This window comes from Cervus canadensis, chromosome 26 (genome assembly GCF_019320065.1).
Source record: "Cervus canadensis isolate Bull #8, Minnesota chromosome 26, ASM1932006v1, whole genome shotgun sequence".
NCBI lineage: Eukaryota > Metazoa > Chordata > Mammalia > Artiodactyla > Cervidae > Cervus > Cervus canadensis.
Window position 1 is genome coordinate 38,754,079 of NC_057411.1, and position 27,650 is coordinate 38,781,728.

Sequence of the window (27,650 nt, forward strand, 5' to 3'; positions counted from 1 at the left end):
GAGCTGTGGCAGCTGGTGGTTTGTCCTCAGCCACTTTGCTGTTTGTGGCTACAACCTGTCATGTCACGAGGTAACCAGCCTCCAAAACAGCCTCAACATTTCCTCTGGTCCTTGTACGTTCATTGTGCTCCTCACATCAGAAGGGAGATGATATTATTCCTCCTTCAGAGTATGGGATGGGCCGGTGATTGATTTGACCAATTGAACGTGGAGAAGGTGACACGTGGGGCAACTCTTGGACCCTGGCCACTGGGTGAAAAGGCCAAGCCACAAGGAGAGGCCATGGACAAAGGGGAACTGAAGTGCCCAGAATAGCAGTTCCAGCTCCCAGGCAACAACAATATGAGAGCAACCTTGAATATTCTGCTTTCGTGGAGTCCCCAGATGACTGCAGCCCCCCTGCTACCAGAGTTGTTTTAAGATACAAAGCATTTTCAATTTTTTAAAGATTTATTTCAATTTTTTAAACATTTATTTATTTTTAATTGCAGGATAATTGCTTTACAATATTGTGTTGGTTTCTGCCATACATCAACATGAATCAGCCATAGGTCCCCCATGAATCATACATATATCCCCTCCCTCTTGAACCTTCCTCCCACCTCCTACCCCGTCCCACCCCTCTAGGTTGTCGCAGAGCCCTGATTTGAGTCCCCTGAGCCATACAGCAAACTCCCACTGGCTTTCTATTTCACATATGGCAGTGTTTATGTTTCTATGCTACTCTCTCCATTCATCCCATCCTCTCCCCCAACTCCCCACCACCCCTTGTCCGTAAGTCTGTTCTCTTTGTCTGCATCTCCACTGCTGCCTGCAAATCGGTTCATCAGTACCATCTTTCTAGATTCCATATATATGCATTAAAATACAATATGAAGTGGGTTTTTTAATTTTTTAAACTTATTTATTTTTATTTTTGGTGGTGCTGGGTCTTCATTGGTGAGTGTGGGTTTTCTCCTTAGTTACAGCCGGTAGGGGCTACTTTCTAGTTGCCATGCGCAGGCTTCTCATTTTGGTGGCCCCTTTTGCAACAATAGAACTAAAAAAATTACTTTTATTGTACATGTCGTCTACGGTTTTCAGTTTGGTTATCTAGTTGCTCTGTCTGCTTTTATGCGGGAATTTGGAGATCCCAAGACAACGGCCAGTAACACCCTTTGCCAAAATTTTCCCAGAATCCACTCTGACATAAGATTATAAGGTTCTACTAGGACAGACCTCAGTCAAGACCTATGAAACCACCAGGGAGTATAATTCAGAACCGGAACAGAACATAGAGAATTTATAGCTTCCGCCTATGAACTTTAGTCTTTTAATCAGCCCTGTGTGAAAATAGACTCTCCCAAAGGGGACGGCAGAGGATGAGATGGCTGGATGGCATCACCGACTCGATGGGCATGAGTTTGAGTAAATTCCGGGAGTTTGTGATGGACAGGGAGGCCTGGCGTGCTGCGATTCATGGGGTCGCAAAGAGTCGGACACGACTGAGCAACTGAACTGAACTGATCCTCATTTTATGCCCCCAACCTCTTGGCAGTTAACAGTAAAAAATCCATGAATTTGATATGATTTGGGGGCTCTAGTTCCCTGACCAGGGACTGAACCTGGGTTCCCTGCATTGGGAGCACCAAGTCTTAGCCACTGGACCACCAGGGAGTCCTGAAAACTTACATTCTTTAGATATTTGTTCAGTGGTCTTTCTACTGTTCCCTGAGCACGCTCCTTGGGAGGTGCCCACCTCACTTTCAGCTGCCTAAACAACCTTCAGCACATTCCCTGAAGAGTCCTGCTAAGTACCATTATATTCACTTCATTATGTATTCAGGGACGGTAGAGAGTTCCTTGGAAATTGGCTTCTCTGGATGCTATACAACTAGTCTTTCTTTTAATCCAATTCTGATTTCAGAGTCACCAGCATTAAAATAAAAATGTGGCAGGCAGTTGGGAGGAGTAATGAAGTACTGAATTTAAGTTATTTTCAATTAAAAATGCAAGATCCTTAGGGTGGTACTTTAACATTTCCAGTCACCACAGTATTCTGTAAGGGGATACTGTGCTATATTAGTAAGAATTTTGGATCTTTGTGTATATAAGAGAGGGCTTTCCAGGTGACTTGGTGGTAGAAAATCTCTTTGCCAACGCAGGAGACACAGGAGACGTGAGTTTGATCCCTGGGTCGGGAAGATACCCTGGTGGAGGAAATGCCAACCCACTCTAGTATTCTTGCCTGGGAAATCCATGGACAGAGGAGCCTGGTGGGCTGCAGTTCTTACAGTCGCAAAGAGTTAGACATGAGTGAGCGATCAAGCATGCATTCACGCGTATTTGGGGGTAGGGAGATGAATGGAAAAGGGGATGAGTGGTGGAGATTGTTAAAAGATGAAAACAGTGAGAAAAAAAAGCCCATCTTCTCAACACCAACAATTTAGGCAAGTCTAGTATTTTAGTAGATTCTTCATGTACAAGCCAAGATGTATAGAGTCACCAGCATTAACAGGAAACGTTCTAACCACTTCTTGACTCTCCTTTTCCCATCCTTGGGTCTGCTGGGATCTGCCAGTGGGTGGAAGATATTGTCATTGTTTATAATGCTCGTATAAGCCTGCATGGATGTGAATGACATATATTTAGAAAGCAAAATAAAGCTTTAGGAAGATCTTCAATTTAATGGAAACTAGTCTAGTCATTTGGGAACCACAAGAGTTTTTTAGGGCAAATCTGCTTCTGCAAGCTGGAGGAAGTGTGGGTGTACTGAAGTCCCGGTCACACCTTGTGATGTCGGTCACCCCCAGCCCGAAGTTGATTGGCTGTGAAGAGCTGAAGCAGTGTTTAAATTCCTGCACCATCAGAGAAGTGTTCAGAACCTCAACTCAAGAGAGGCCTCATTGTCACAGATTTCCTCTTCGAGAACTTCAGCCTGATTGTTGAGCCTTTGGGGGAAAAGTCTTTGTAAATTGAAGAGGGTAAGATATTTTCATTGCTAAATTTTAAAAAATGACTTCTGCTGTGTTGTTTGGAAAATATTAAGTATAGGTACACGTTGAGAAGTGTTATGCCATACAGAGAAAGATGGGGAGAACTGTGCCTTGGGTAAAAATAATTCCATTTGTACCTTTGTTTATGCCAGTAAACAGCGGTATTAAAATGACATGTTGTCAATAGAGACAGGTGTTTTTCTCAGTAATACTTTAATTAGATCTCTGCATGGTACTTCTGAAAGGGAAAGTTTATTTATCAAGAGGCAGATGGAAGGTCATTTTGAAGTTTGGCTTTAATTAGCAAAACAAATAAAGCTTTTACATTTAGGTTTTATGGGTATAGTTATGTTCATGGCCCACAAGGCATTAAAGAATCTAAACTAGACTGGGAAAACTTTCAAAATATGGTCTTTTAAATTGAAAGTCATATGATGGTATTCATCCAATAATATTTGTTGTGAATTGAGTAGCTGAAAGGAGATGCTAAGACCACAGAAATAAACCAAGGGTGTGTTACTTACACTGCTCTTCTGTTGTTTATCTGGATAATCATGTAAGAGTGATGTCTTACACACTATCTGAGTTCCATAAATTTTCTTCTGTTCTTTAGGTGGGTATTCATGTTAAGATGAAGTCTTACACACAGTCAGAGTTCAATAAATGTTGAATATAACAGTCTTTTAAAAAACCTCTTAGTGTAGAGGACGGGAGTATACCCCTGTCCATCTGTACTTATATTTTTTGCATTTATTCCTCTTTTTCACCTGTATCAGAAATGTCTGTCTTCGATAACAGACAGTGGGAGCTGTGGTCAGGCAATGCTTTTCTGCATGATGTCTTGAAGATTCCATGTAGCAACACATCAAGTACTTGTCTTCTTTAGGAGTGATAGTGTCAGGTGACCCAGACTTTCTGTTTAACTGAGGGCCAAGTAGACTATGCTATTGGGTTGGCCAAAATTTTCATTCAGGTTTTCCCGTGGGTTGTTATGAAAAACTGGAATGAACTTTTTGGCCAACCCAATATTTGTTCTTGTTGGTTAAAATAAGTAAACAAGCAAGCAATTTTCTAATGGACATTAATCTATTAGAACCCCCACTCCACCATCCTGAATGGTGATGTGGACCAACGTGTCTCAGATGCTAAGAGGTCTTTCACATCTATATTTATTTTGGCAACACCTAGGAGTTATTGTACTGTGGTTGAAAGCATCTAACCAAGGGATGCTTATAACTGACCTCAATACAATTACAGTTGGAATGACTGGAATGTTTATTGATTTACTTGGTTGGTTTTCTGAATTTCTAATAGAATTTATGTCTTGGTCAAAATGCACTTTATTTTTGAAGAGTAGTAACAAAAACAAATTCTAGCTAATGGGGGTTCTGGTTAGTTGGGTTCTGGGTAATTTTGCTTTTGTAAAACCAGCTGTACACATTGCTGTATACTCAAGCACCTAGAACAGTGCCTAGCTCATAGGATGTTCTCAATAGGTATTTATTGAGTGCTAATAAGTGGATATATTGTGCATTAGTCTTATTAAGGATGACAACATTAAGACAAACATAAGGAAAGTAAGCATGATATATTGAGCCTATAGTTTTTCAAGTTTTGATTTCCTTCCTTCAGCCTATCTCTTTCATTTTAGTTTACATAAAAGAAAATATATACACATGAATATTAACTTTGAGGAAATTCTAGAAACTCTGCACTACTTGAGGGTGGCCGGAGAAGAAAGAGACTGAAATACCCTTCTCCAGATCCTGAACATTTTGGATCTTCTTGCCTCTGGGGAAACAACTGGTAAAGGTTAAAAGCATCTAAAACACACACTTCCAAACAGGTGGAACTCAAATTGAGGTTGTCCATCAGTTCAGTCGCTCAGTCGTGTCCGACTCTTTGCCACCCCATGGACTACAGCATGCCAGGCCTCCCTGTCTATCACCAACTCCCAGAGCTTACTCAAACTCATGTCCCTAGAATTGGTGATATCATTCAACTATCTCATCCTCTGTCATCCTCTTCTCCTCCTGCCTTCAATCTTTCCCAGCATCAGGGTCTTTCCCAATGAGTCAGTTCTTTGCATCAGGTGGCCAAAGAATTGGAGTTTCAGTTTCAGCATCAGTCCTTCCAATGAATATTCAGGACTGATTTCCTTTAGGATGGACTGGTTGGATCTCCTTGCAGTCCAAGGGACTCTTAAGAGTCTTCTCCAACACCACAGTTCAAAAGCATCAATTCTTTGGCGCTCAGCTTCCTTTATAGTCCAACTCTCACATCCATACGCAACCACTGGAAAAACCATACCTTTGACTAGATGGACATTTGTTGGTAAAGTAATATCTCTGCTTTTTAATATGCTGTCTAGTTGGTCATAGTTTTTCTTCCAAGGAGCAAGGGTCTTTTAATTTCATGGCTGCAGTCACCATCTGCAGTGATTTTGAAGCCCCCAAAAATAGGTCAGGCACTGTTTCCTCTGTTTCCCCATCTATTTGCCATGAAGTGATGGAACCAGATGCCATGATCTTAGTTTTCTGAATGTTGAGTTTTAAGCCAACTTTTTCACTCTCCTCTTTCACTTTCATCAAGAGGCTCTTTAGTCCTTCTTCACTTTCTGCCATAAGGGTGGTGTCATCTGCATATCTGAGGTTATTGATATTTCTCCTGGCAATCTTGAGCTTGCATATTTCCTTTTGTTATGTGTTCTCATTGTAGAATGACAGCACATGCAATGTAGAGGTGACACTTACCGATCACTGAAGAAGAACTTGGGGTTCTGGATTCATCTTTCATGCTTGTAGCTCTTTTGCTCATTTATTACCCAGAATAGGGCTACTGCATATCTGCTTCTACACTTTTGGGGTGGTTGGTAAAAAAGTTTATAAGAGTTTGGAGCTCTCATCTGGAATATACTTCACACAAGTATAATTATTTTTTTATCAAAAACACTCATTGAAAACCTAGCATAGGGTTTAAGCTCTGACTTTAATGCTTCATGGCAGACTATATTCTATGGGAGGCAGCATCAACTCTCTCAGGACCCCAGGGTGTATTTTATTTTAGTTTACCAGACTTCCACTTGGAAAATTAAGACTTTGAGTCAGGGTGCTAAATGGTATTTCTAGAGGCATGAGGAAGTTGCTGCATCTTTCTTGCAGTTCATAATATTCCATCCCTGCAAAACTGAACACCAGAAGCATGCCCTTCCTTCGTAAAACACACAACATTTACTAGTGTTAGAGCACTGCTTCATTGTTTTGTTAGTTAGAGAGAAGCAAAAGAAAATATAAGGAGAACTCAATATTTGTTGGCCTTTTATCAAGACTGGAATATTTACCAGTTTTCAGAGTACCATGAAGTTGTTACTATATTCAGATTTCACTTTGAAAATTAAAATGGTGAGCCATTAGACCTATGAAGCCAACACCATTGGCATAGAGTTATTTTGATAGTATTGTATCCAGCAGAAACTTTCCTTATGAAATGAACCTAAGGGACTTCCCTGGTGGTCCAGTGGTTAAGACTTTGCCTTCCAGTGCATCAGGTGAGGATTCGATCCCTGGTTGGGGAGTTAAGATCCCACATGCCTTGGGGTCAAAAACACCAAACATTAAAAAAACAGGAGCAGTATTGTAACAAATTCAATAAAGACTTTTTTTTTTTTTTTTTTAAAAGAAATGAACCTAAGAACTTAAAAGATGTTTTGATTGTGGAAACTAAAGTGTAGGGGAGGAAAAATTTTCCTCTACTTTCTTAGGGTCTCTGACTGGGCCTAAAAATTAAACTGGCAGAAGACAGAAGAGCAGGAGAAGAGCCTACAAGTTTTACTAAAATTTCCACATGTACACGGGTGCCTTCCCAAGAGAATGAGGACCCGAAGTGACTGGAACAGAAGCTTTTACGACATTTAGGCAAAGAAACAACACATTTGTGAAGAACTGACAAGATACAGGGGATCTGAACTAGGACTAGTAGCTTGTGGAGAAGTCCCCAGGAAGACCTGGTTAGTTTAACAAGGTCTGTTTCTGCAGAATCCCTCAGCCTTGCCTCCATCTCTAATAAAGAGACTGTCTTCCCTCCTGCTGGGACAGGGGGCAGCTTTCACATGGGATTTATCTCCTGCTTCCAGGTAGGAAAAGAAGAATCAGAGCACCCTTCTGGCATCTGCTCTTTCTTAACTGCCTTCAGCTCCACAGAATTTTTGTGTCAGAAGCATATTTTGGGATGAGATATTCTGGTTTCCTTCAAAAGTTGAATGAGGCTTGTTTTAGGGGCAGTTGAACATTTTCACATTTTTGATATTAGGTGAAGGATTTGAAAAAGGAATCAAAATAATATTAAAGCACATGGACTGATATAAAGTATGGTGAATTAGGATGAAGAAAATAACACAAAGCATAGTGATGCTGATGAGGAATATGCTCAAGATGAGGGATGAGTGGCTCTGTTGGACCATTTGGGTGTAGAATTGTAGAAATGAGGTAGGCACCTTCTCAGTCTCCTTATCTTAGGATCTCCATTGTTTTCCTGAATAAATTTAAACAAATTAGACTAGGTGATTTCTTGAGCCCAATGTTTCAGACATTATTCAGTGTATTCAGTCATTATTGAGCAAGGTACAATTATTTCTGGGATCAGAGGTTGAAGTCACTTGGAGCACCTTAAAAAAGAAACCCATGCTTGTTTCCACCCTCAGCCAACAGATTTATTACCCTGTGGTGTGATTTGTGCACTGGTATTGCTAGTGGTAAAGAATCTGCTTGCCAATGCAGGAGATGCGGGTTTGATCTCTGGGTTGGGAAGATCTCCTGAAGGAGGAAAAGGTAACCCACTCTCTTACTTGAAAAATTCCATGGACTGGGGCCTGCCAGGATTGGACATGACTGAGTGACTGACTGATTGCTTTAAATCTCCCCAGGTGATACTTATATACAGCCAAGCCTGGGGATCTTTGTCTTAGATGATTTTTTGTTTTTGTTCTTGGCTGTGTAGCATGTGGGATCTTAGTTCCCTGACTAGGGTTTGAACCTGCACCCCTTGCATTGGAAGTACAAGGTCTTAACCACTGGGCTGCCAGGGAAGTCCCTGGCATAGATCTTTTGTCACCAGCATAGTATATATTTAACATTTAAAGACACAAATCAGGAGGAGTGAAGTCTGAAATCAGCCTGTAGGACTTTCCATACAGTGTTTGGATGTCCATCTGTTAGGGCAGCCCCAGGGCTCATGAGTACCAGGCAAATTATTTTCCTTTTGAATCACTTCAATAACTTTTTACATTAGCATTGAGGACATTTATTTTTAGGTATAGAACAAATTGTTTTCCAAACCACCAGCTCCTGAGGTGTGAAATGAAGCCACCCTCCAGGAAAATACAGTTTGATTTGGCAGGTTTCTCTCAGTGTGATTCACAAGTGTATCCCAAACCTCTAATCTTCCCTGGATCTTTCAGTACTGTGAATGACGCTGAAAAAATTTAGCATAATCATGTATAATGTATGACTAAAAGGAGCACAGTGGATATGAAATGCTTTCTGGAGCCATAATATGAAGCCTACCATAATGGATTTCTTGCAGATGAAGAAAAAAAAGCAAAACCAATTGCATTTGTTTAGATGTTATTATGAGGTTATAAACATGATTGAGGATCCCTGCGTGTGCGTGTGTGTGTGTGTGTGTGTGTGTGTGTGTGAAGACAAATGCCCACATCTGTCAGTGGTATCAATAATGTAGTTTTCTGGTGGGATGATATTTGACAGTCTGTTCTGACATACTGGGCTGCGTATTCAGTATCAAATTGAAAGATCAGAAATTTCTCTATTGCTCTTTATTTTCCTTCATTTATCATAGCTTATGTGTTAGTTAAGAACTATTTATAGAGCTTCTCATTGAAAAGTTTTCGATTTATCTCTTGGGAGTGAGGTTTTTAAAAAACCGCTAATAAACCTAACAATTCACGCATGTATACTTCATCCATTGATGTAAACCATTAATTATTTTTTTGTATACTCACAGAGTTTAACAACCTTCACCAAAATCAATTTTAGAACATTTCATTATGTCCAAAATTCACCCGTTAGCTGTCACTCCAACCCCTCATCTTCTCTTTAGAGCTCAGTTGCTCAGTCATGTCCGACTCTTTGCAACTGTTTGGACTGTAGCTGGCCAGGCTCCTCTGTCCATGGGATTTTCAGGCAAGAATACTGAAGTGGATTGTCATTTTCCTTCTCCAGGGGATCTTCCACAGCCAGAGACTGAACCCACACCTCCTTTGTCTCCTGCATTGCAGGAAGATTCTTTACCTGCTGACCCATCAGGGAAGCCCTGATCTCCCTGTGCTGTGCTGTGTGTAGCTGCTCTAGCCCTGGGCAAACACTTACTCACTTTCTGTCTCTATAGATTTGCCTTCAGCGGACCTTCCCTATGAATGGAATCATACAGTATATGATCTTTGGTGCCTGGCTTCTTTCACTCAATATGATGTTTGCAAGATTCCTCTACTTTGAAGCATGCATCAATACTTCATTCCTTTTTATGGCTGAATAATATTCCACTGCATGGATATAGTGCATTTCATTTATCTATTCCTCAGTTAAAAATAAACTCAACTAAATGTCCATTGAAAGTGTTAAAAGTTGAAGCTCTTATATTTCTTTGGCGTGGAGAAAATCATCTTCTGTCTTTTATCACAGGTAGGGGTGACACACATGACTATGAAGACCACCATCCTTCTTATGTTCCTGTGGGGACTTTCCTGTGCTCTGCCAGTAAGTATCAGGATAGGGATGCATGAAAAAGAAAACGTTATATCTAAAACTGCACCTGTCATTTACTATAAGCTAAAAGACGTTGTGCCTGTTCCAGTCAGATGAGAATAGTAAATTCCTAGAAAGCTCCTTTCTTTAAAATATCATCCAAATTACCCCTTATTCTGCTCATTTGGCATTCATATAACTAGATGCTCATTCTCTTCCTCATAAGCCATGGTTTTCCAAGTGTTATCCCCAGACCAGCTGCGTCAGGATCAACTAGGACCTTGTTAGAAATGTAAATTCTCAGGTCCTAACTCAGACCTACAGAACCAGACTCTCTGGGGATGGGACATGGCAATTTGTGTTTTAGCAAGGCCTCCAGGTGATTCTGATGCATGCTAAAATTTGACGACTACTCCTTCTAACTATGTGATATGTTAACACCTGCTGCCTTGGAAATTTCTGGGAACTGACCATGTGTACTAAATCTTCTAGGTAGCCAGGTATCAAAATACTGAATCCAAGAGCTCTGAAGAATGGAAGGTGAGTAGAAATAAGATTTTTGGAAATATTTTTATTTTAGTATGTTATTAGTATAACCAAATTCGCTTCACTGCAAATGTTCAAACTCCTAATGATTTTAATGAACACATTAGTAACCTGAGATATAGACGGTCAGGGCTATGATTTCTAGTTCTTATAAGAAAATGTAGTTCATATAATGCTTTGACTTCAACTTAATAGTGTAATTTGGTGAGGAAGCATTTTTTCCTCTGGCTTTATTTTCATGATAGGACTGTATGGTAGTGAAAGGGGATAGTTGACAATGAACCAAGTTTGTCCTTGAAAAATTAGGACTAGAGATCTGTTTTATCAGATGTCTGGTAGGCAGGAGTTTAGGAGGTCAAGTCCTGGAAGGTGGGAAAAGAAAGAAGAATGAGTGAATACTAGAGTCTTTGGAATGACAGCTAATCCAATAGTTCTTAATGCTCAGTAATTCAAGAGCCATTGCCAGACACAGTTCTTTGTTTTGCTTATGTTAACTTTTTGAATCTTCACAGTATCCCCAATGAATTAGGTGTTGTATTTTATTCTTATTTTACAAATGAGAACTCTGAGACATAGAAAATAAGCCAGTCTGTCTAGGTAATATGGTTAATTAGTGTTCACGCCAGACTTTGAACCCAGGTCACTCTGGCCCCAGAATCTGCATTTTTACTGAGTGTTATACCCTTCTTGGAAAGGAACCAGGTCTAGGAAGTCAGTAGCTTTTCAAGATTGGAGCTACAGTCGTCACTCCGTATCCATAAGGGATTTAGTTCCGGGACCTCTGTGGATACCAAGATCCATGGATGCTCAATGCTTATATAAAATTGCATAGTATTTTCATATAACCTGTGCACATCTTCGTGTATACTTTAAATCATCTTTAGATTACCTATAATACCTAATAAAATGCCATGCAAATAGTTGCTGGAGTGCAGCAAGTACGTTTTGCCTTTGGGAACTTTCTGGAAGTTTCTCTTTCTCTCTTTCTTCCCTTCCTTCCCTCCCACCTTTCTTTTTTCCCCTACTATTTTGATCTGAGGCTGGTTGAATGTGTGGGTGTGAAACTCATGCATATGAAGGGCTGATTGTACACGTAAGGGTGAAAATCTTAACCTAAATCAGGATGTTTTTCATTGCCTATGTCCTGCTGGCTTTTACATATGCTACAGCTAGTTGTTTAGTTACTAAGTTGTGTCTGACTCTTTGCGACCCCATGGACTGTAGCCTGCCAGGTTTGACACAGCTAGGGCATAATGCTGGAGCTTTCCTGCTGACTCAGACAGTAAAGAATCTGCCGGCCATGCAGGAGACCTGGGTTCAATCCATGGACTGGGAAGATCCCCTGGGGGAGGGCGTGGCAACCCACTCCAGTATTCTCAAGGAGCCTGGCAGGCTACTATAGTCTGTACAGTCCAGGCTACAGCCTGGCTATGGTCCGACTCGCAGAGAGTTGGACGTGACTGAGCGACAAAGCACAGGGCATAATGCTATTAGTGCTATTAGTGCTATTAGTGCTGGCCAGATAATGCCAAAGGCCTGAGACAGCGTCCTGCCCCCGCTTGAGGCTGGAATGGGCATTGCAAAATGTCTTACATGAACTTTCACCAGGGGTGTCCTTGGGCTGGTTAGTTTAAAAGCAGCTGCTGTGGATCCTTTCGTTTAGCCAGAGTACCACAAACATGCGGTAGTCCCAGGTCTAGCCTCAGCATGAGAATAATAGCAATGTCTGGCTCCCTTCTACCCTTTAAGTGGCTGGAGTAGAGTCTGCCATGGTGCCTGCAGCAGTGTCAGAGGACAGAGACTTAGAGTGACCATGGCTTTTCCGTCTAGGAGAGAGCCCCAGCCCAGGACTGCCGAAAGGCTTGCTGAAGATGTGCTTCCAGCAGCTCCTTTCTGCTCTCCTTGGCACCTTGGGTCTGCACAACCATTGCTCAGCCGCTTTGACTCACATGGCATTAGGGGCTTTTGTCCTGCTCAAGGGGAAGGGGGAGAGGAGGTGGGGAGAGGGCACCAGAGGTGGTGCGGGCATTCTTAGAGCTCCTATAAAATTGAAGAAAGTAAAATAAATCAGAACTATGACTAATTAAGTTTCAGACTTAGCATTTTGCAATTTTGGTGATCTTACATGGCATCTGGTCCTATCACCTCATGGGAAATAGATGGGGAGACAGTGGAAACAGTGTCAGACTTCATTTTTTGGGGGCTCCAAAATCACTGCAGATGGTGATTGCAGCCATGAAATTAAAAGACGCTTACTCCTTGGAAGGAAAGCTATGACCAACCTAGATAGCATATTAAAAAGCAGAGACATTACTTTGCCAACAAAGGTCCATCTAGTCAAGGCTATGGTTTTTCCAGTGGTCATGTATGGATGTGAGAGTTGGACTGTGAAGAAAGCTGAGCGCTGAAAAATTGATGCTTTTGAACTGTGGTTTTGGAGAAGACTCTTGAGAGTCCCTTGGACTGCAAGGAGATCCAACCAGTCCATCCTAAAGGAGATCAGTCCTGGGTGTTCACTGGAAGGGCTGATGCTGAAGTTGAAACTCCAGTACTTTGGCCACCTCATGTGAAGAGTTGACTCATTGGAAAAGACCCTGATGCTGGGAGGGATTGGAGGCAGGAGGAGAAGGGGATGACAGAGGATGAGATGGATGGATGGCATCACCGACTCGATGAGCATGAGTTTGAGTAAGCTCAGGGAGTTGGTGATGGACAGGGAGGCCTGGCGTGCTGCGATTCATGGGTTGCAAAGAGTCGGTCACGACTGAGCGACTGAACTGAACTGAACTGAACTAAACTGACATGACTCAAGACAGGTGGCTTTTTTCTATTCAGTTTTGTCCACTACTTGATTTTACAAAGGATATTTATAATCCTTTTGAATGTTCTCAAAATGGATCATTTCTTCTGGTTATATCAAACTGAATGGTTCTCAAGAGGCTTTCATCAGCCAAATTCATCCTCACAGCAACCAGGGGCAATAAGCAGAGAGGTTGCTAATATTCTAAATTTAGAAATAAGAGACTGACATCACAGAGGTGAAGTGAATTGTCCAACCATCAAAGTTTATGTAAGATCTAAGTGTTTCCTGGAATACATGAATTTCAGTACTACCCTCAAGACAGTTTTCAGGGCTAAAACACAATTCAAGGAGTGAATTGACACTTAAAGCTGGGTTTATGAGTTCCAATGTTATTTTTTCTATCTTACATTTTTTCTGGGTTGTGTATTTTTCTTCAAAGAAATTTTATTTTTCTCTAACTATGGGAAATATAAAAATCTTCTAAGTTTTTTATATACAAGACCTTTTTAGGCCATTGGTCATGTCATAGTCATTCACTTTTTTAAGCTATTTCATTATAAAATATCATTAATACTCATGTAATATAAAATATCTATCAATAAGCTAAAACCCTAAAATTATTATGAATATTTGCAATGATATTATCCATCTGTGAAGGAGTAACTTGTTTTCCTTCCTTTGTTACAGGGTCATTTGGCTCAGACACCAACACCACCTTTGGTAACTATCTCATTTATTTTTTCAAACTTTAAACTTTTTATTTTGTATTGGGTATAGCTGATCAACAATGTTGTGGCAGTTTCAGGTGAACAACAAAGGGTCTCAGCCATACATATATATGTATCCATTCTCCCCCAACTACCACCCCCTTCCATCCAGACTGGCATACAATGTTGAGTAGAGTTCCATGTGCTATGCCGTAGGTCCTTATTGGTTATCCATTTTGAATATAGCAATGTGTACATGATCATCCAAAACTCCCCAGCACTCTAATTTATTTTTTGTCATAAATATCTCATAAAATCACTTTGACACTCTTCTCATCATCTCAGGACATTTGGAAAGTCGCAAATCCAAACCACAAGAGATTGATGTGTGCCATGTTTTCTTTTCTTTCCTCAGGAATTACTAACATGAAAAATAAACAACAAATTTTTTTTTTTCTTTTTAGGAGAGCAGTGAGTCATCAGAAGAAAGTAAACTTAGCTCAGAGGAACAGGTAATTAAACAGACCTTTCTTAACTTTCCAGGCTACTTAGGAGTTGAAGGAAATGATGTTAGATTAAATTACCTGGTGACTGTTCTAAATATAAGATGTTCTAAACTTTGGTTATGCTGTCTAAAAAGTCCTATAAAATAGGAAGGAAAAAAGAGTGGGAGAATTCAGAGGTAGACATGCTCTTCATTCCATATTTATCACTGGGGCCAGATGATAGAAGCTGTGGCCCTAAATGTTCCTCTAGTTAAAGAGGACACACTCACACACACATACACAGAGAAAGTCATAAACTCTGTTAGACAATTAACAGCTTGCTCATAAATCTCAGATATTGCTTTTACAATTGGAGCAGTTCAGACCAGGCAGAGAAAAACATTCTGGTTCAGGTGTGATACATTCGGGGCCTGAAGACTACCTCTGTACCCAGAATCCTGCTAGACTGCTAAAGGAGAGACTAGCTTTTGCCCTGAGGAAACTTTAAGAGGACAGCTGCTTCAGTAATGACTTCTTTTTAAAAAAAAATAGTTTCTCATCTGTGGCCCTGGGAGATAGAAAAGCTGACTTAGCTTGAAAGTGAAAGTCGCTCAGTCATGTCCAACTCTTTGCGACCCCACGGACTATACAGCCCATGGAATTTTCCAGGCCAGAATACTAGAGCAGGTAGTCTTTCCCTTTTCCAGGGGATCTTCCCAAGCCAGCGATCGAACCCAGGTCAGGAGGAGCCACTGGAGAAGGAGACGGCAACCCAGTCCAATATTCTTGCCTGGGAAATCCCATGTAACCTGGCAGGCTACAGCTCATGGAGTCACAAAGAGTCGGACACAACTAAGTGATTAAACAGCAGGAGTAGAGAGAGACAGAGTAGATTTTTCCAGGGTGTGATGAATGAAGGCTCACTGACCTTCCTTATCTGAGTAGAGCATCCAATTGTTTAATTTTTGGGGATTTAAGTTACACTTAGAACTCAGAGATCATCCGAGTTGCACTCCTTCAGCTGAGCCTTCTATAGGCAACTCTCTGCCTGTGCAAGCCAGTATAAATGTGGTTTTGGTAAGATCTATACCTTACTGCAATATTATACTTTCATTTCAGCCAAAGGTTTCATTCACCAGCTGTAATACATTTCCCACCCCAGCCCCAGAGTTGATTTGAAAAAAATACCTGAGTCATTTCAAAATCACCCAGTATTTAAAAAAAAAACTCTATCTTAAACCAAATAATTTGATGAGTATTCTATCTTCCCTAGTGGCTCAGACGGTAAAGAATCTATTGCAATGCAGGAGACCTGGGTTCCATTCTTGGGTCTGGAAGATATTCTGGAGAAGGGAATGGCAACCCACTCCAGAATTCTTGCCTGGAGAATCCCGTGGACAGAGGAACCTGGTGGGCTACAGTCCATGGGATCTTAAAGAGTCAGACACGACTGAGTGACTAACAAGTTCACTTTCACTGTTCTACACCAAATAATTTGAGGAATATTATAACCCAATTCTTTAATTTACAAAAAAATTTCTGAAAGTATCCTTTAAGGGCTCATACTTACAATATAATTTGAGTTTCATAAATGTGATTTCTAGAGAACATTTTGAAAAGACTTGTGCAGCACTGAGTGAATGGTGCCTATGGAAAATGGGATGACTTGACTTTCAACTTCCCTTCCTTCCTTTTTAACCCCCGTTTGAGACATTATTGAGCCGTACAACTGAACATAGCTTAGATGAGGGACCCAGGAAGAAGAAAACAGAAAGAGCCTAGATGGGCATTAGGTACAACCCTCTAGAGCAGCTCCTGGGGGTACTGACCGTGTCTGTTAACCCCAAACTCCAGGCAAATGAAGACCCCAGTGACAGCACAGAATCCGAGGAGGTCCTGGGCCTTGATGATCAGCGTAGACCAGCTGGCGGTCTGTCTCGGTGGGGAGGAAGCGAAGGCGATAATAAAGATGACGATGAAGACGAGAGCGGAGATGACACCTTTGGTGATGATGACGGTGGCCCAGGGCCCGAAGAGAGACGATCACGAGGGGACTCCAGGCTTAGAAGCGACGAAGACTCGGCTGACACCACACGATCCAGGGAAGACAGCGCCCCCCAAGGGGATGAGGGGGCCCAGGATACCACCAGCGAGAGCAGGGACCTTGACCGTGAGGATGAGGGGAACAGCAGGCCCGAGGGCGGTGACTCCACTCCAGACAGCGAGAGTGAGGAGCAGTGGGTGGGAGGCGGCAGTGAGGGGGATAGCAGCCATGGGGATGGCTCTGAGTTCGACGATGAAGGGATGCAGAGCGATGACCCGGGCGCCTACAGGAGCGAGAGGGGCAACTCCCGAATAAGCCGTGCCAGCCTCAAGTCAAGAGAATCGAAAGGGGACGATGAGGAGCAGGCAAGCAGGCAGGATTCCCATGAGAGCCCAGCAGCGGGGTATCCCCGCAGGAAATTCTTCAGGAAGTCTCGCCTTCCTGAGGAAGATGGCCGAGGGGAGCTTGACGATAGCCGCACGATGGAAGTCATGAGTGACTCCACCGAAAACCCCGACTCCCCAGAAGCCGGCCTCGGCCAATCCAGGGAACACAGCAACAGTGAATCTCGACAAGAGAGTGAGGAGAACCATTCCCCGGAGGACAGTCAGGATGTCCAAGACCCCAGCAGCGAGTCTAGCCAAGAGGTCGACCTGCCTTCTCAAGAAAACAGCAGCGAATCTCAGGAAGAGGTGTTACATGAGTCCAGGGGTGACAACCCCGAGAACGCCACCAGTCACTCCAGAGACCCTCAGGCAGACAGCGAGTCCAGTGAGGAGGACATATTGGATAAGCCCTCCGATTCAGAGAGCACATCCACAGAGGAGCAGGCTGACAGCGAATCCCATGAGAGCCTCAGGTCCTCGGAGGAGAGCCCGGAGTCCACCGAAGAGCAGAACAGCTCTAGCCAGGAGGGCGCCGAGACCCAGAGCCGGAGCCAGGAGAGCCCGTCTGAGGAAGACGATGGTAGCGATTCCCAGGACAGCAGCAGATCGAAAGAAGAGAGCAACTCGACCGAGAGCGTGTCAAGCAGCGAGGAAGAGGCCCGAGCCAAAAACACTGAGGTAGAAAGCAGAAAATTAACGGTCGACGCTTACCACAACAAACCCATCGGAGATCAGGATGACAATGATTGCCAAGATGGCTACTAGCATGGGCGTGCCTGCGCGCCTCTCACAGACAGGCGTCTTGGAGGCTGGAGACCAGGGAAAATCATAACTAATTTATTGACGTTTGTATCAGAAGAATAGCCCGAGGCCATTTCTCTCTGAAAGGAAATGCTCGATGTTTGTGTCTAGGATGTCATCAAACCATAGAGGTTTCAATAATGAGAAATGTCACTAGAACACCCTCAATGAGAGACCCGAAGCAAGGAAAGATGCGCATTGTTGCTTCACAGCTGAAATAGTTCCTAACTCATCAACCTAACGCACAGTTACACAGGTTGTGCTATGTACCAGGCACTGCGCTGGGTGGGGAGGAGGTCAAGAAGCTTAAAGACTTGTCTCTTGCTCCTGAGGAGAACGTTTTCTTGTTGTTCAGTCTCTAAGTCGTGTCCATCTCTTTGTGACCCATGGACTGCAGCACGCCAGGCTCCTCTGTCCGCTACTAACTCACGAAGTTTGCTCAAATTCATGTCCACTGAGTCAGTGATGCCATCTAACCGTCTCAGCCTCTGTGCCCCCTTCTCCTTGTGCCTTCCATCTTTCCCAACATTAGGGTCTTTTCCAATGAGTTGGCTCTCCTCATCAGGTGGCCAAAGTATTGGAGTTTCAGCTTCAGCATCCATCCTTCCAATGAATATTCAGGGTTGATTTCCTTTAGAATTGACTAGTTTGATCTCTGAGGAGCTTATAGAGGGATAAATAAAGCTGAAAAGGGATAAATATGACAAAAGCAAGAATTGTTACTGTCCAGTGTGGTGAGCGCTATTAGCACAGATATGAACAAAACACAAGGATTCACAGAAGAGGGCGCACTTTGCCTTGAGAATTAGAGCAGGCTTCACAGCAGGAAAGACACTGAAATCAGAACATTGCATGGGATTTCTCCATTTAAGGCTAGACAATTCTATTTATCCTTGGTATCAGCAACAGAAAATCCTTTATGAATAAACATTTAGTTTGTGAAAGTGTTTTCAAATTATGGCACAGTAGTGTGTTTTGTAGAAGCAAAAATTTTTTTCAATTAACCCTTTTTGATTCTGTGTGTGTGTGTGTGTGTGTGTGTGTGTGTGTGTGTGTGTGTGTGTATGCGAAACTCCCATGAGTGTCACCTCCCTGACCACTGGCGATGATATGGAGGACTGGGTAGGAGAGGGTGGAAAAGTGAAATTCCTCTTTAAATAGACAACTATCAGCTTAATTTTCTTCTAAGATCAATCTATGTGCAAAGCTAGAAAAACTGTTCTTGGAGTCCTCTATTTGTGTTGCACATAGCAAAATTGTGTGTACAGAATTCAATTGATATTGCCTAATACCCTTTGAAATGTTACCTCAACTAAAATATTTGTTTTGTAATAAATATAATAATATCCAGAAGTATGTGCTTATTTCTTATAGTGATGCCAATTTTTAGGATACGAAACAACTTATCCTTTCAGACATTGTAAAATAGTTTATCAGCTTTCTCCCACTAAAACAAAAGATTTCTTTATTTTCTGAACATTTAATTTTATTGATAATTCAGGTAGCATTTGATAAAATTGCTTTTCATGTTGCTTATGATATTTCACTAAATGTATCTGTTATGGATAAGGGAAAAAAGGGAAGCCAACTCTCAGCTTTTTGTATTCAGTTCAGTTCGGTTTAGTCGCTCAGTCATGTCCGACTCTTTGCGACCCCATGAATGGCAGCACGCCAGGTGTCCTTGTCCATCACCAACTCCTGGAGTCCACCCAAACCCATGTCCATCAAGTCAGTGATGCCATCCAACCATCTCATCCTCTGTCATCCCCTTTTCCTCCTGCCCTCAATCTTTCCCAGCATCAGGGTCTTTTCAAATGAGTCAATTCCTCACATCAGGTGGCCAAAGTTTTGGAGTTTCAGCTTCAACATCAGTCCTTCCAATGAACGCCCAGGACTGATGCCGCACCAAAAGTTCATGGTGTTTGGGTTTAATGTTAGCTCTTGCTGGTCTCGCAGATTGTCCCAAGTGTAAACTTTTGGAACTACAGGGATACACATTCTTTACCTTGTATTTCCCTGAAGGAAACAACCTCACCTCAGCACTTCTATTTTTTTTTAAGGTTTTTTTTTTTTTTTTCTAATATGGATCACTTTTAAAGTCTTTACTGCATTTTTTTTTTTTTTTTTACAATATTGCTTCTGTTTTACATTTTGGTTTTTTGGCCATGAAGCCTGTGCAATCTTAGCAATCTTACACCCCCTGCCTTGGAAGGCGAAGTCTTAACCACTGGACCGCCAGGGAAGTCCCAAATATTTCCACTTTGTCAAATGTGTTTTCACCCACAGGGCCACTAGAGCACATCACGTGCATGCTAAGTTGCTTCAGTTATGTCTGACTGTGATCCTGTGGACTATAGCCTGCCAGGCTCCTCTGTCCATGGGATTCTCTAGGCAAGAATACTGGAGTGGATTGCCATGCCCTCTTCCAGGGGATCTTCCTGACCCAGGGATTGAACTCTGGTCTCTTATGTCTCCTGCATTGGCAGGCAGGTTCTTTACCACTAGCACTCCCTACAAATTCATTCAGAGAATCAAGACTTCCCAGTCTTCAGTCTGACGCTTCCCATCCTTCACACCTCTCTGTTCCCTCACAACATCAAGCCTATGGTAGACAAAATATATTTCTAATCTTCTTCCTTGAGATTTTAACCCAGTAGATCTGGAGTGAAACCCCAAGTTAAATATTTCAAAAAGGGTCCTAGGAGATTCTGAAGAAGCCCATGGGAATACCTACATTTCCATTCTCTGACTCTACAGATTAGTTATCTGGCTTTATTAAGCTGCAGGTTCCCACCAACCCACAGTTTCTTCAGAGGAAAACTGTCTATGCACAGATCTCCTGGTTGCCTGAGATGTAGCTGACCAGGTTCCAGCCAAACAAGTGCCCTTCCTCACAGCAGGTGATCAGGTGGGATGAGCACCCCACCCAAGACGGATGGGCCAACAGCCTCAGAACAGGCCTGTTATAAAGGCCTGCCTGATGGTGGCTTGAGGTCTAATCTGAGTTCCCCTCTTTTGGAGATCTGGCTGTTAGGGAAAGAGAGGTCAGAAAGTGGTCCAAACAAAAACAGATGGGAAAATACAGACAGGCAGAAATAGGGAGAAAGTTCAAGTCTATTAATGATGGGGCACAAAATTGAAAATGATCTAGCTCCTGACATTGAGGGACAAAATCATAATCTTCTTACTCTCTTGCTTGGGTCCTGACTCTCCTGTTGTCTATCAGGCTTTCTTGGATCTCCGTGACCTTCTTGGCATATAAAGAAACCAAGAGCCTCTCAATCATTTTCTAATGGTTTGTTTTCCTAGACCTGTAACTTTGAAAGAGCCCCTTTAAATGGAAAATTTTACTGTTAGCTGGAGAAGCTAACCATATTCCGAAAAAAGGAAGCTTATATGAAATGTTTAGAAAACATGGCTTAATGTGCAGAAGAACTCATTCAGCCCAGAAGCCACTGATTGCACCACAAAGCGCTAGACACTGGCTTGTTCTGCTGATCCTGCTCAGAATGACTCTGGATGCGGCCAGTAACACTGGTGCTACAATAACACTGGTGCCGCTGATCCCAGCTGTCTTGTTGCCAGAGATCATTCTCCACCAGCCCTGCTTCAGTGCATCACTAGCTCTCAATTCAACATTTGTGGCAGATTAATTTCCCAGGTTTCTATGGAAGACGGGGAAAATCACGATTCTGAAACTGAGCTTCGTGGGGGAAGGTGTTTCTATTCGCCCTAAAATTATCTGCCAAATTGTTGGTATGTTTAAGTAGAGGGGCTTCCCAATGACTCAGATGATAAAGAATCTGTGTGCAATTCAGGAGACCTGGGTTTGATCCCTGGGTTGGGACGATCCCCTGGAGGAGGGCGTGGCAACCCACTCCAGTATTCTTGCCTGGAGAATCCCATGGCCAGAGGAGCCTGGTAGGCTACAATCCATGGGGTGGCAAAGAGACGGACAGCAGGATCCACAATTTTCATCATGTTCTCACTGGTGTGTACAACTAAGAAGCTGGAATCTATTCAACTAAATAAAGAAAATAACACCAACAATCATCAGATCTGACTGAATATTGTTGTGAGGAACTATTGCATTCTGGAAAAACCCATCAGTGCTGAGAAGGAGAATTGAGAATACAACATGATTCATATTATACGCATTGCTTATCATACATCACTTGCATATCATAAAGTTTGGATAAGGAAAGATAGCATAACATAAAATATCCTTCTGATAAAATGAATGCAAAATTTAAACTTCTTCAATGTTAATATAGAAATATATTAATATTCTATGGTAATACAATGAAAATGAATATTCTCAAAGTAAAATTTTAAACCATAGAGTTCTTTTGCATTCCAAGTATATTTAGATTCTGGGTTGCACGTAGATGTACAGATTGAGAATTGTCTTCATTCTCCTCTTCTTTGTATTAGGGAGTAAAATCTTTGGATTTTAGTGGAGCACATGGCTGCGCAGAGAGGGACTCCATTTCCCAGGCTTCCTTGCAGCAAGGCACGCCCACGTGACTAAGTTCTGGCCAATGGAATATGAGCAGAAGTGATGCGCCTGGCCTCTTTACTTCTCACTTCTCTTTCCTATTGGCTACAAACTGGCAACTTTTGAAATAGTTTAAAGTAAAAGTAGCTGAGTCCTGGAGTCTGTGACCTCATGGACTATACAGTCCATGGAGTTCTCCAGGCCAGAATACTGGAGTGGGTGGCTGTTCCCTTCTCCAGGGGATCTTCCCAACTCAGGGATCAAACCCAGGTCTCCCACATTGCAGGGAGATTCTTTACCAGTTGAGCCACAAGGGAATCCCAAGAATACTGGAGTGGGTAACCTATCCCTTCTCCAGGGGATCTTCCCGACCCAGGAATCGAACCAGGGTCTCCTGTATTGCAGGTGGATTCTTTACCAGCTGAGCTACCAGGAAAGCATGATAATTTCCTTGTACCCAAAGGTACTCTTGGTTGTTTCATGAGAGAGATATAAACTTCAATTCTTCTTTAATCTAGTTTATTTTTTGAGTTTCCTTATAAGAAGCCTGGGCTTCCCTGGTGGCTCAGACGGTAAAGAATCCGGAGGCCTGTAAAGTGGGAGACATGGCTTTGATCCCTGGATTGGGAAGATCCTCTGCAGGAGGATATGGCAACCCACCCTAGTATTCTTGCCTGGAGAATCCCCATGGACAGAGGAGCCTGATGGGCTCCCAAAGAGTCAGACATGACTGAGCGACTAAGCACATTAAGAAGCTTAATCTACATCTTCATGAATATATGTATTATAGTGTATATTCAGAAACTATATGGAGTTCTCACCAGAAACACTGAATTATCCTTCCTTTATTTAATAATTGAAGAAAAACTGTTCTCCAACTGTGCTCTCAGAATATTATTATGCATACTCAGTAGGCTTTAATATTATTTAGATTAAGTTAACTTTTAGACTGAATTTACTGTTAACGTGAATGGAGTATTTAGCCTTTGCAAATATGGGTAATGAAGACAATGCCCCAGTCTATAAACTATTTTTTGAGGATAAATAGAAGTTATATCACTGGTTCATGAAACAACTAGTTACCATTTGGCAAATTTCTACATCAAAGACTAAAATTATTGGTCATAATTTTAAGTTGAAATATTGATTATTCAAGTGCAATTTGCAAATCTGGCTCTTAAAAATGAATATAATGAAAATGAGGTGAGGCTGCAAACTTGCTTCTATTCCATTGTAAACTGACTAATAGAACTGGTTCTCAGCCTTGGCACACATCACCTGAGGAATTTTTTTTTTTAAGTTTTTGCCCACATGGTCCAGCCCAGAGAATCTGGTTTAATTGGTCTGGGATTAGACTTCAGCAATGGTATTTCAAAAAGTCCTAGATAATCCCAAAGGGCTTCCCTGGTGGCTCAGATGGTAAAAAGCCTGCCTGCAATGCAGAAGACCCAGGATCGATCCCGGGGTTAGGAAGATCCCCTGGAGAAGGAAATGGCAACCCACTCCAGTATTCTTGCTTAGAGAATCCCATGGATGGAGGAGCCTGGCAGGCTACAGTCCATGGGATCACAAAGAGTCGGACAGGGCTGAGTGACTAAATATAGCACACACAGGTAATTTCAAAGTGTAGCCAGCACTGAGAACTACTGCTATATTTTAATAGTTAATTCTGAAAACTTTTGGCCACTCTTGGGTTCTAGGCACAGCTCTTATTTTAGAAGTAAAACACTAACCGAATTCCAACCCTATTTGATGTGATGAGTTGAATTCTTATGTCAATCACACAGACTTGTCTGCTTCCTCTGCTAACAAATAAATGGGCCCAACGTTTGAGTTGCTGGAGCATTTAGCTCTCGTCAGCTCCCGGATGGTGACTAGTTAAGACATAATCAGTCATCAGAAAAATTGTAAGAGTATTTTGGCTTTTTGGTAAACTGCCTACCCCAAGGTCAGTCAGAATACAGTATCTCTGAGTTTTGCACTAGTTGGCTTTCTATCAGCTTCTGAATTGTCATCAAAATAAACCTGACTTAAGCCCATGAATGGTTTCCTCTGTCCTTGCACCACAATACAACAGATGGGAGAGATTACAGCAGGAGAAACCTCTACAGACTGTAGGTCTTGTGATCAGACACACAAAACAACCTGGCTTTCCCTTTTTGGCACAGATCATAACTATTATTTTAAGCAAGTGAATATAAACATAGAGTTTGGTTTGAGACCTTATTGTGTAACTGACATGAAAGAGACCTTTACCATTCTTTTATGTCACATAAGTCATTCTTTCCGAGTTGCACGTCTAGCAGATTGTCTGGAAGTCCCCCATGGGGGAAAAGGGGAAATAGCAGAAGGGAGGGTGCAGGAGGTCTGTCTGGGACATTGTTGTTGGAACCACATCTACCCCCAACCCAAAGAAAACTTCAAAGCTGTCTCATCTCCTTCCTGGGGTGGGTGTTTCCCCGCCTCCATCCGGCCTTTCCCCTCACAGTCAATACCAAGCTATGGTAATAAATTGGGAGTTTACATAGGTAGAAAAAGGATAGACTTCACTGTGCTTTTTATCAATGTATGACAAAACCCACTGAAAAAAAATAAATAAATAAAGGAAAAAAAAATATAAAATGGTGATGGTATTAGTAACAGAAAGTTTTGTTTGTCCTTTAGAAGTTCCACTCTGAGGATGCACCTAAGAGCACACTGTCTTTTATCCTGCCTTATTCAGGACTTTAAGGATGCAAATTACTCTGCCCACTTTTCTCTGTTTTAGCTTCACTAAGGGGGCATCTTGAAGAAGTCAAATGACTGCAAGGAATGAAAAAGGACTAAATAATGGAGATAGGAGAGAGGAAAGTGGAAGACAGAGAAGAGAGACCAGAAAGAAGAGACCCCCTTATGCCAATGGGAATTAGATTCCATATGGGTTGATAAATGTCTTGAAAGGCAAAGTAAAGAACTATTCTCACTGTCCTTTAGAAATTGTATGTGTGCTTGAAGGGATAATGTAAATTCTTTTTTTCTGGGAGTGGATCATACCTTCCTGACTTCTCAAATATTAAGGAGAAGGGTAAGGGGGCACCCAGCAAGTCTGAGGGATTATGACAATTTGAAATCTGGTCCATATAAGGTCAGAAGCCAAACAAAGGTCCTATACAAGAGAGTGAGACAGGATGTTCTGGACCTTGGCCAAAACTAGGTGCTTGCAGTTCAGAATCTGACACAGAGCAGGGCAACCATAGAGAAGATGTAAATATTTACCATGATCTAGAAATTCACCCTAACATGATTTAAATATGAAGAGTTCCATCAGTGAATATATAGCTTAACCTCCTGGCCATCACTTGCATGCACAGTTACAATAACAGTGATTTTTAATTTTCTCACTTAGCATATTTTTTTTTTATGTTTTACAGTTTCAACTTATTATATCTTTCTTCTTCTTTCCTTTCACTATTTGAAATGAAGCAATGAACAACTTTATACAAATATCATTTGCTACTTATCAAGTTAGATTGATTTTCCACTCTAAATTCATCCATTATCCAGAACAGCAATGAAAAATTTTCCCCTGTGGGAAGATGCCTTCTAATTCAACTACATGTATTCTTCCAACCAGTCTGAATGGAGAATCATATGTATCTTTTTAATCTCCCTCTATTGCAATAGACATTCAACTGGGCTATAATTGCTTGATTTAATGTTGGTAATTTAATGGCACAAAGGACTTCCCAGGTGGCGCTAGTGGTAAAGAACCTGCCTACCAATTCAGGAGACCCAAGTTCGATCCCTGGGTCGGGAAGATCCCCTGGAGAAGGAAATGGCTACCCACTCCAGTATTCTTGTCTGGAGAATCTCAAGGACAGAGGAGCCTGGTGGATTACAGTCCATTAGGTGGCAAAGAGACGGACATGACTGAAGCGACTTAGCAGGCACTGCAGAGTAAAGATGTAAATTACCCAAAGAGAAATTCCTAAACTGCAGGCTTTCCAGAGTTCAAGGCTAAGAGTTGTAATTTAATAGCTTTATTACCTGAAATATAAGAATTATCATTAAATGCAACTGGGATTTATTGACATTTCTTTAAGAACAAGAATTTTCAAATTCTGAAGTTGAAGAATAGCTGGGTAGTCCAGCTCTGTAATTTCTCTAATCCCCAGCAGGTGGCAGTATTGCACGCTGTTATCGTCCCAGAGATGCCAGAAGACTCGAATTCAGAGCACAGGAGGATGGGTTAAACTTGGACAGAAATTTTCAAATTAAGGAATTAAGATTCTTTTTTTTTTTTTTCAATAACCAAAAAGAACACACATTTCTGTCCACCTTGGAAGCCCCAAATACAGAGAGTGCAGGACTAAACTGAATTCTTGATTTGAATCTGACTTGGCTCTATTGAACTCGTCACTTCTCTTAACCTCTGTATTTATTTTAATTTATTTAAGAAACATTACCTACATTACTGATAAGACAACTAATAAGAAATAGAAAAGGATCACAACTAGATGGACTGTGTAGACATACTACATGCTCTCTATGGTCTCCAAAAGCTCAAGAAATAAATGACATTGTCTGTTGCACTAAAAGATCTTGTGGGTTGGCAGAGCCAAGGCACTAAATTTTAAGGAACTTGACCCAATGTTCTGCTCCACTAAAAAAGCACTGAGTTACCTTGAGCCATCAATTTGTCTCTGCGTCATAATTTCCTATTCCACAGTCTGTAAAATTGAAGTTTATGCCTTGTGAAATTGTGACTGATATCTGGCAAGGATTACTCATTCAGCCCTTCCTTCAATAAACATTAAGCCCCTCACAAGCTGGGGAGAGTTTGTTCTTAATATGTCTACTTTCCTTTGGTTCAAAACTCTCTAGTTTTCTTCTTCCCTTTTTGGCTTCTTTGGGTTATCTTATATCTTATGTTGACTCCCTTGGAGGTGAGATTACTGACTTCTACTTCAATATGTGTGTCTGTGGGGGTGCGTGCGTGTGTGTGGGCGCATCCACTAAGTCACTTCGGTTGTGTTTGACTCTTTGTGACCCCATGGACTGTAGTCCACCAGGTTTCTCTGTCCATGGCATTTTTCAGGGAAGAGTACTGGAGTGGGTTGCCATACCCTCCTCCAGGGGATCTTCCTGACCCAGGGATCAAACCCACATCTCTTCATGTCTCCTGCATTGCAGGCGGATTCTTTACCACTAGGGCAACCTGGGAAGCCCTCCACCTCAGTATAGTCCCCCAGTTTCCCTTAAACTTCTCTTCTACTTTCTTCCTTGACCTTTCCCATCCTACGCAGTGTACTGATTTTGTTGTTGCCACAGTAAATACTTAAGGACAGATGTAATTTTTAATTATTTGAAGGGATGGGTTTTGGAAGCAGAAAATTTAAACCTCTGAGTGTACTAGTTATCTATTGCTGAGTGACACATCACCCCAAAATAGGGTGATTTACAACAGAGTAGCTATCATCTAACAATTTCTCTGGGTCATGAACCTCGCTTTGGCTTAGCTGGGCCCTCTCTTTTGGGGGTTCTCACCATTGCAATTAACATATTCAGTTATCTCCAGTCTCCACCAGGGGAGGGTCTGCTTCAGGCTCACTCATGCGGGGGTTGGTAGTTCTCAGTCCATCACAGCTCATGGTGTGAAGGCCTCAGC

The 27,650-nt window shown here is 41.9% G+C and overlaps 1 protein-coding gene across 1 annotated transcript; it reads left to right on the forward strand.

Moving 5' to 3' along the window:
- Positions 1–2,858: 2,858 nt before the first annotated feature.
- DMP1 (dentin matrix acidic phosphoprotein 1) lies at positions 2,859–18,858 on the forward strand. Its single transcript, XM_043448363.1, has 6 exons — positions 2,859–2,963; positions 9,671–9,745; positions 10,226–10,273; positions 13,770–13,802; positions 14,254–14,301; positions 16,129–18,858. The coding sequence occupies exons 2-6, from the start codon at positions 9,686–9,688 to the stop codon at positions 17,467–17,469; spliced, it is 1,530 nt and encodes a 509-aa protein (XP_043304298.1). The 5' UTR covers positions 2,859–2,963; positions 9,671–9,685; the 3' UTR covers positions 17,470–18,858.
- Positions 18,859–27,650: the final 8,792 nt, after the last annotated feature.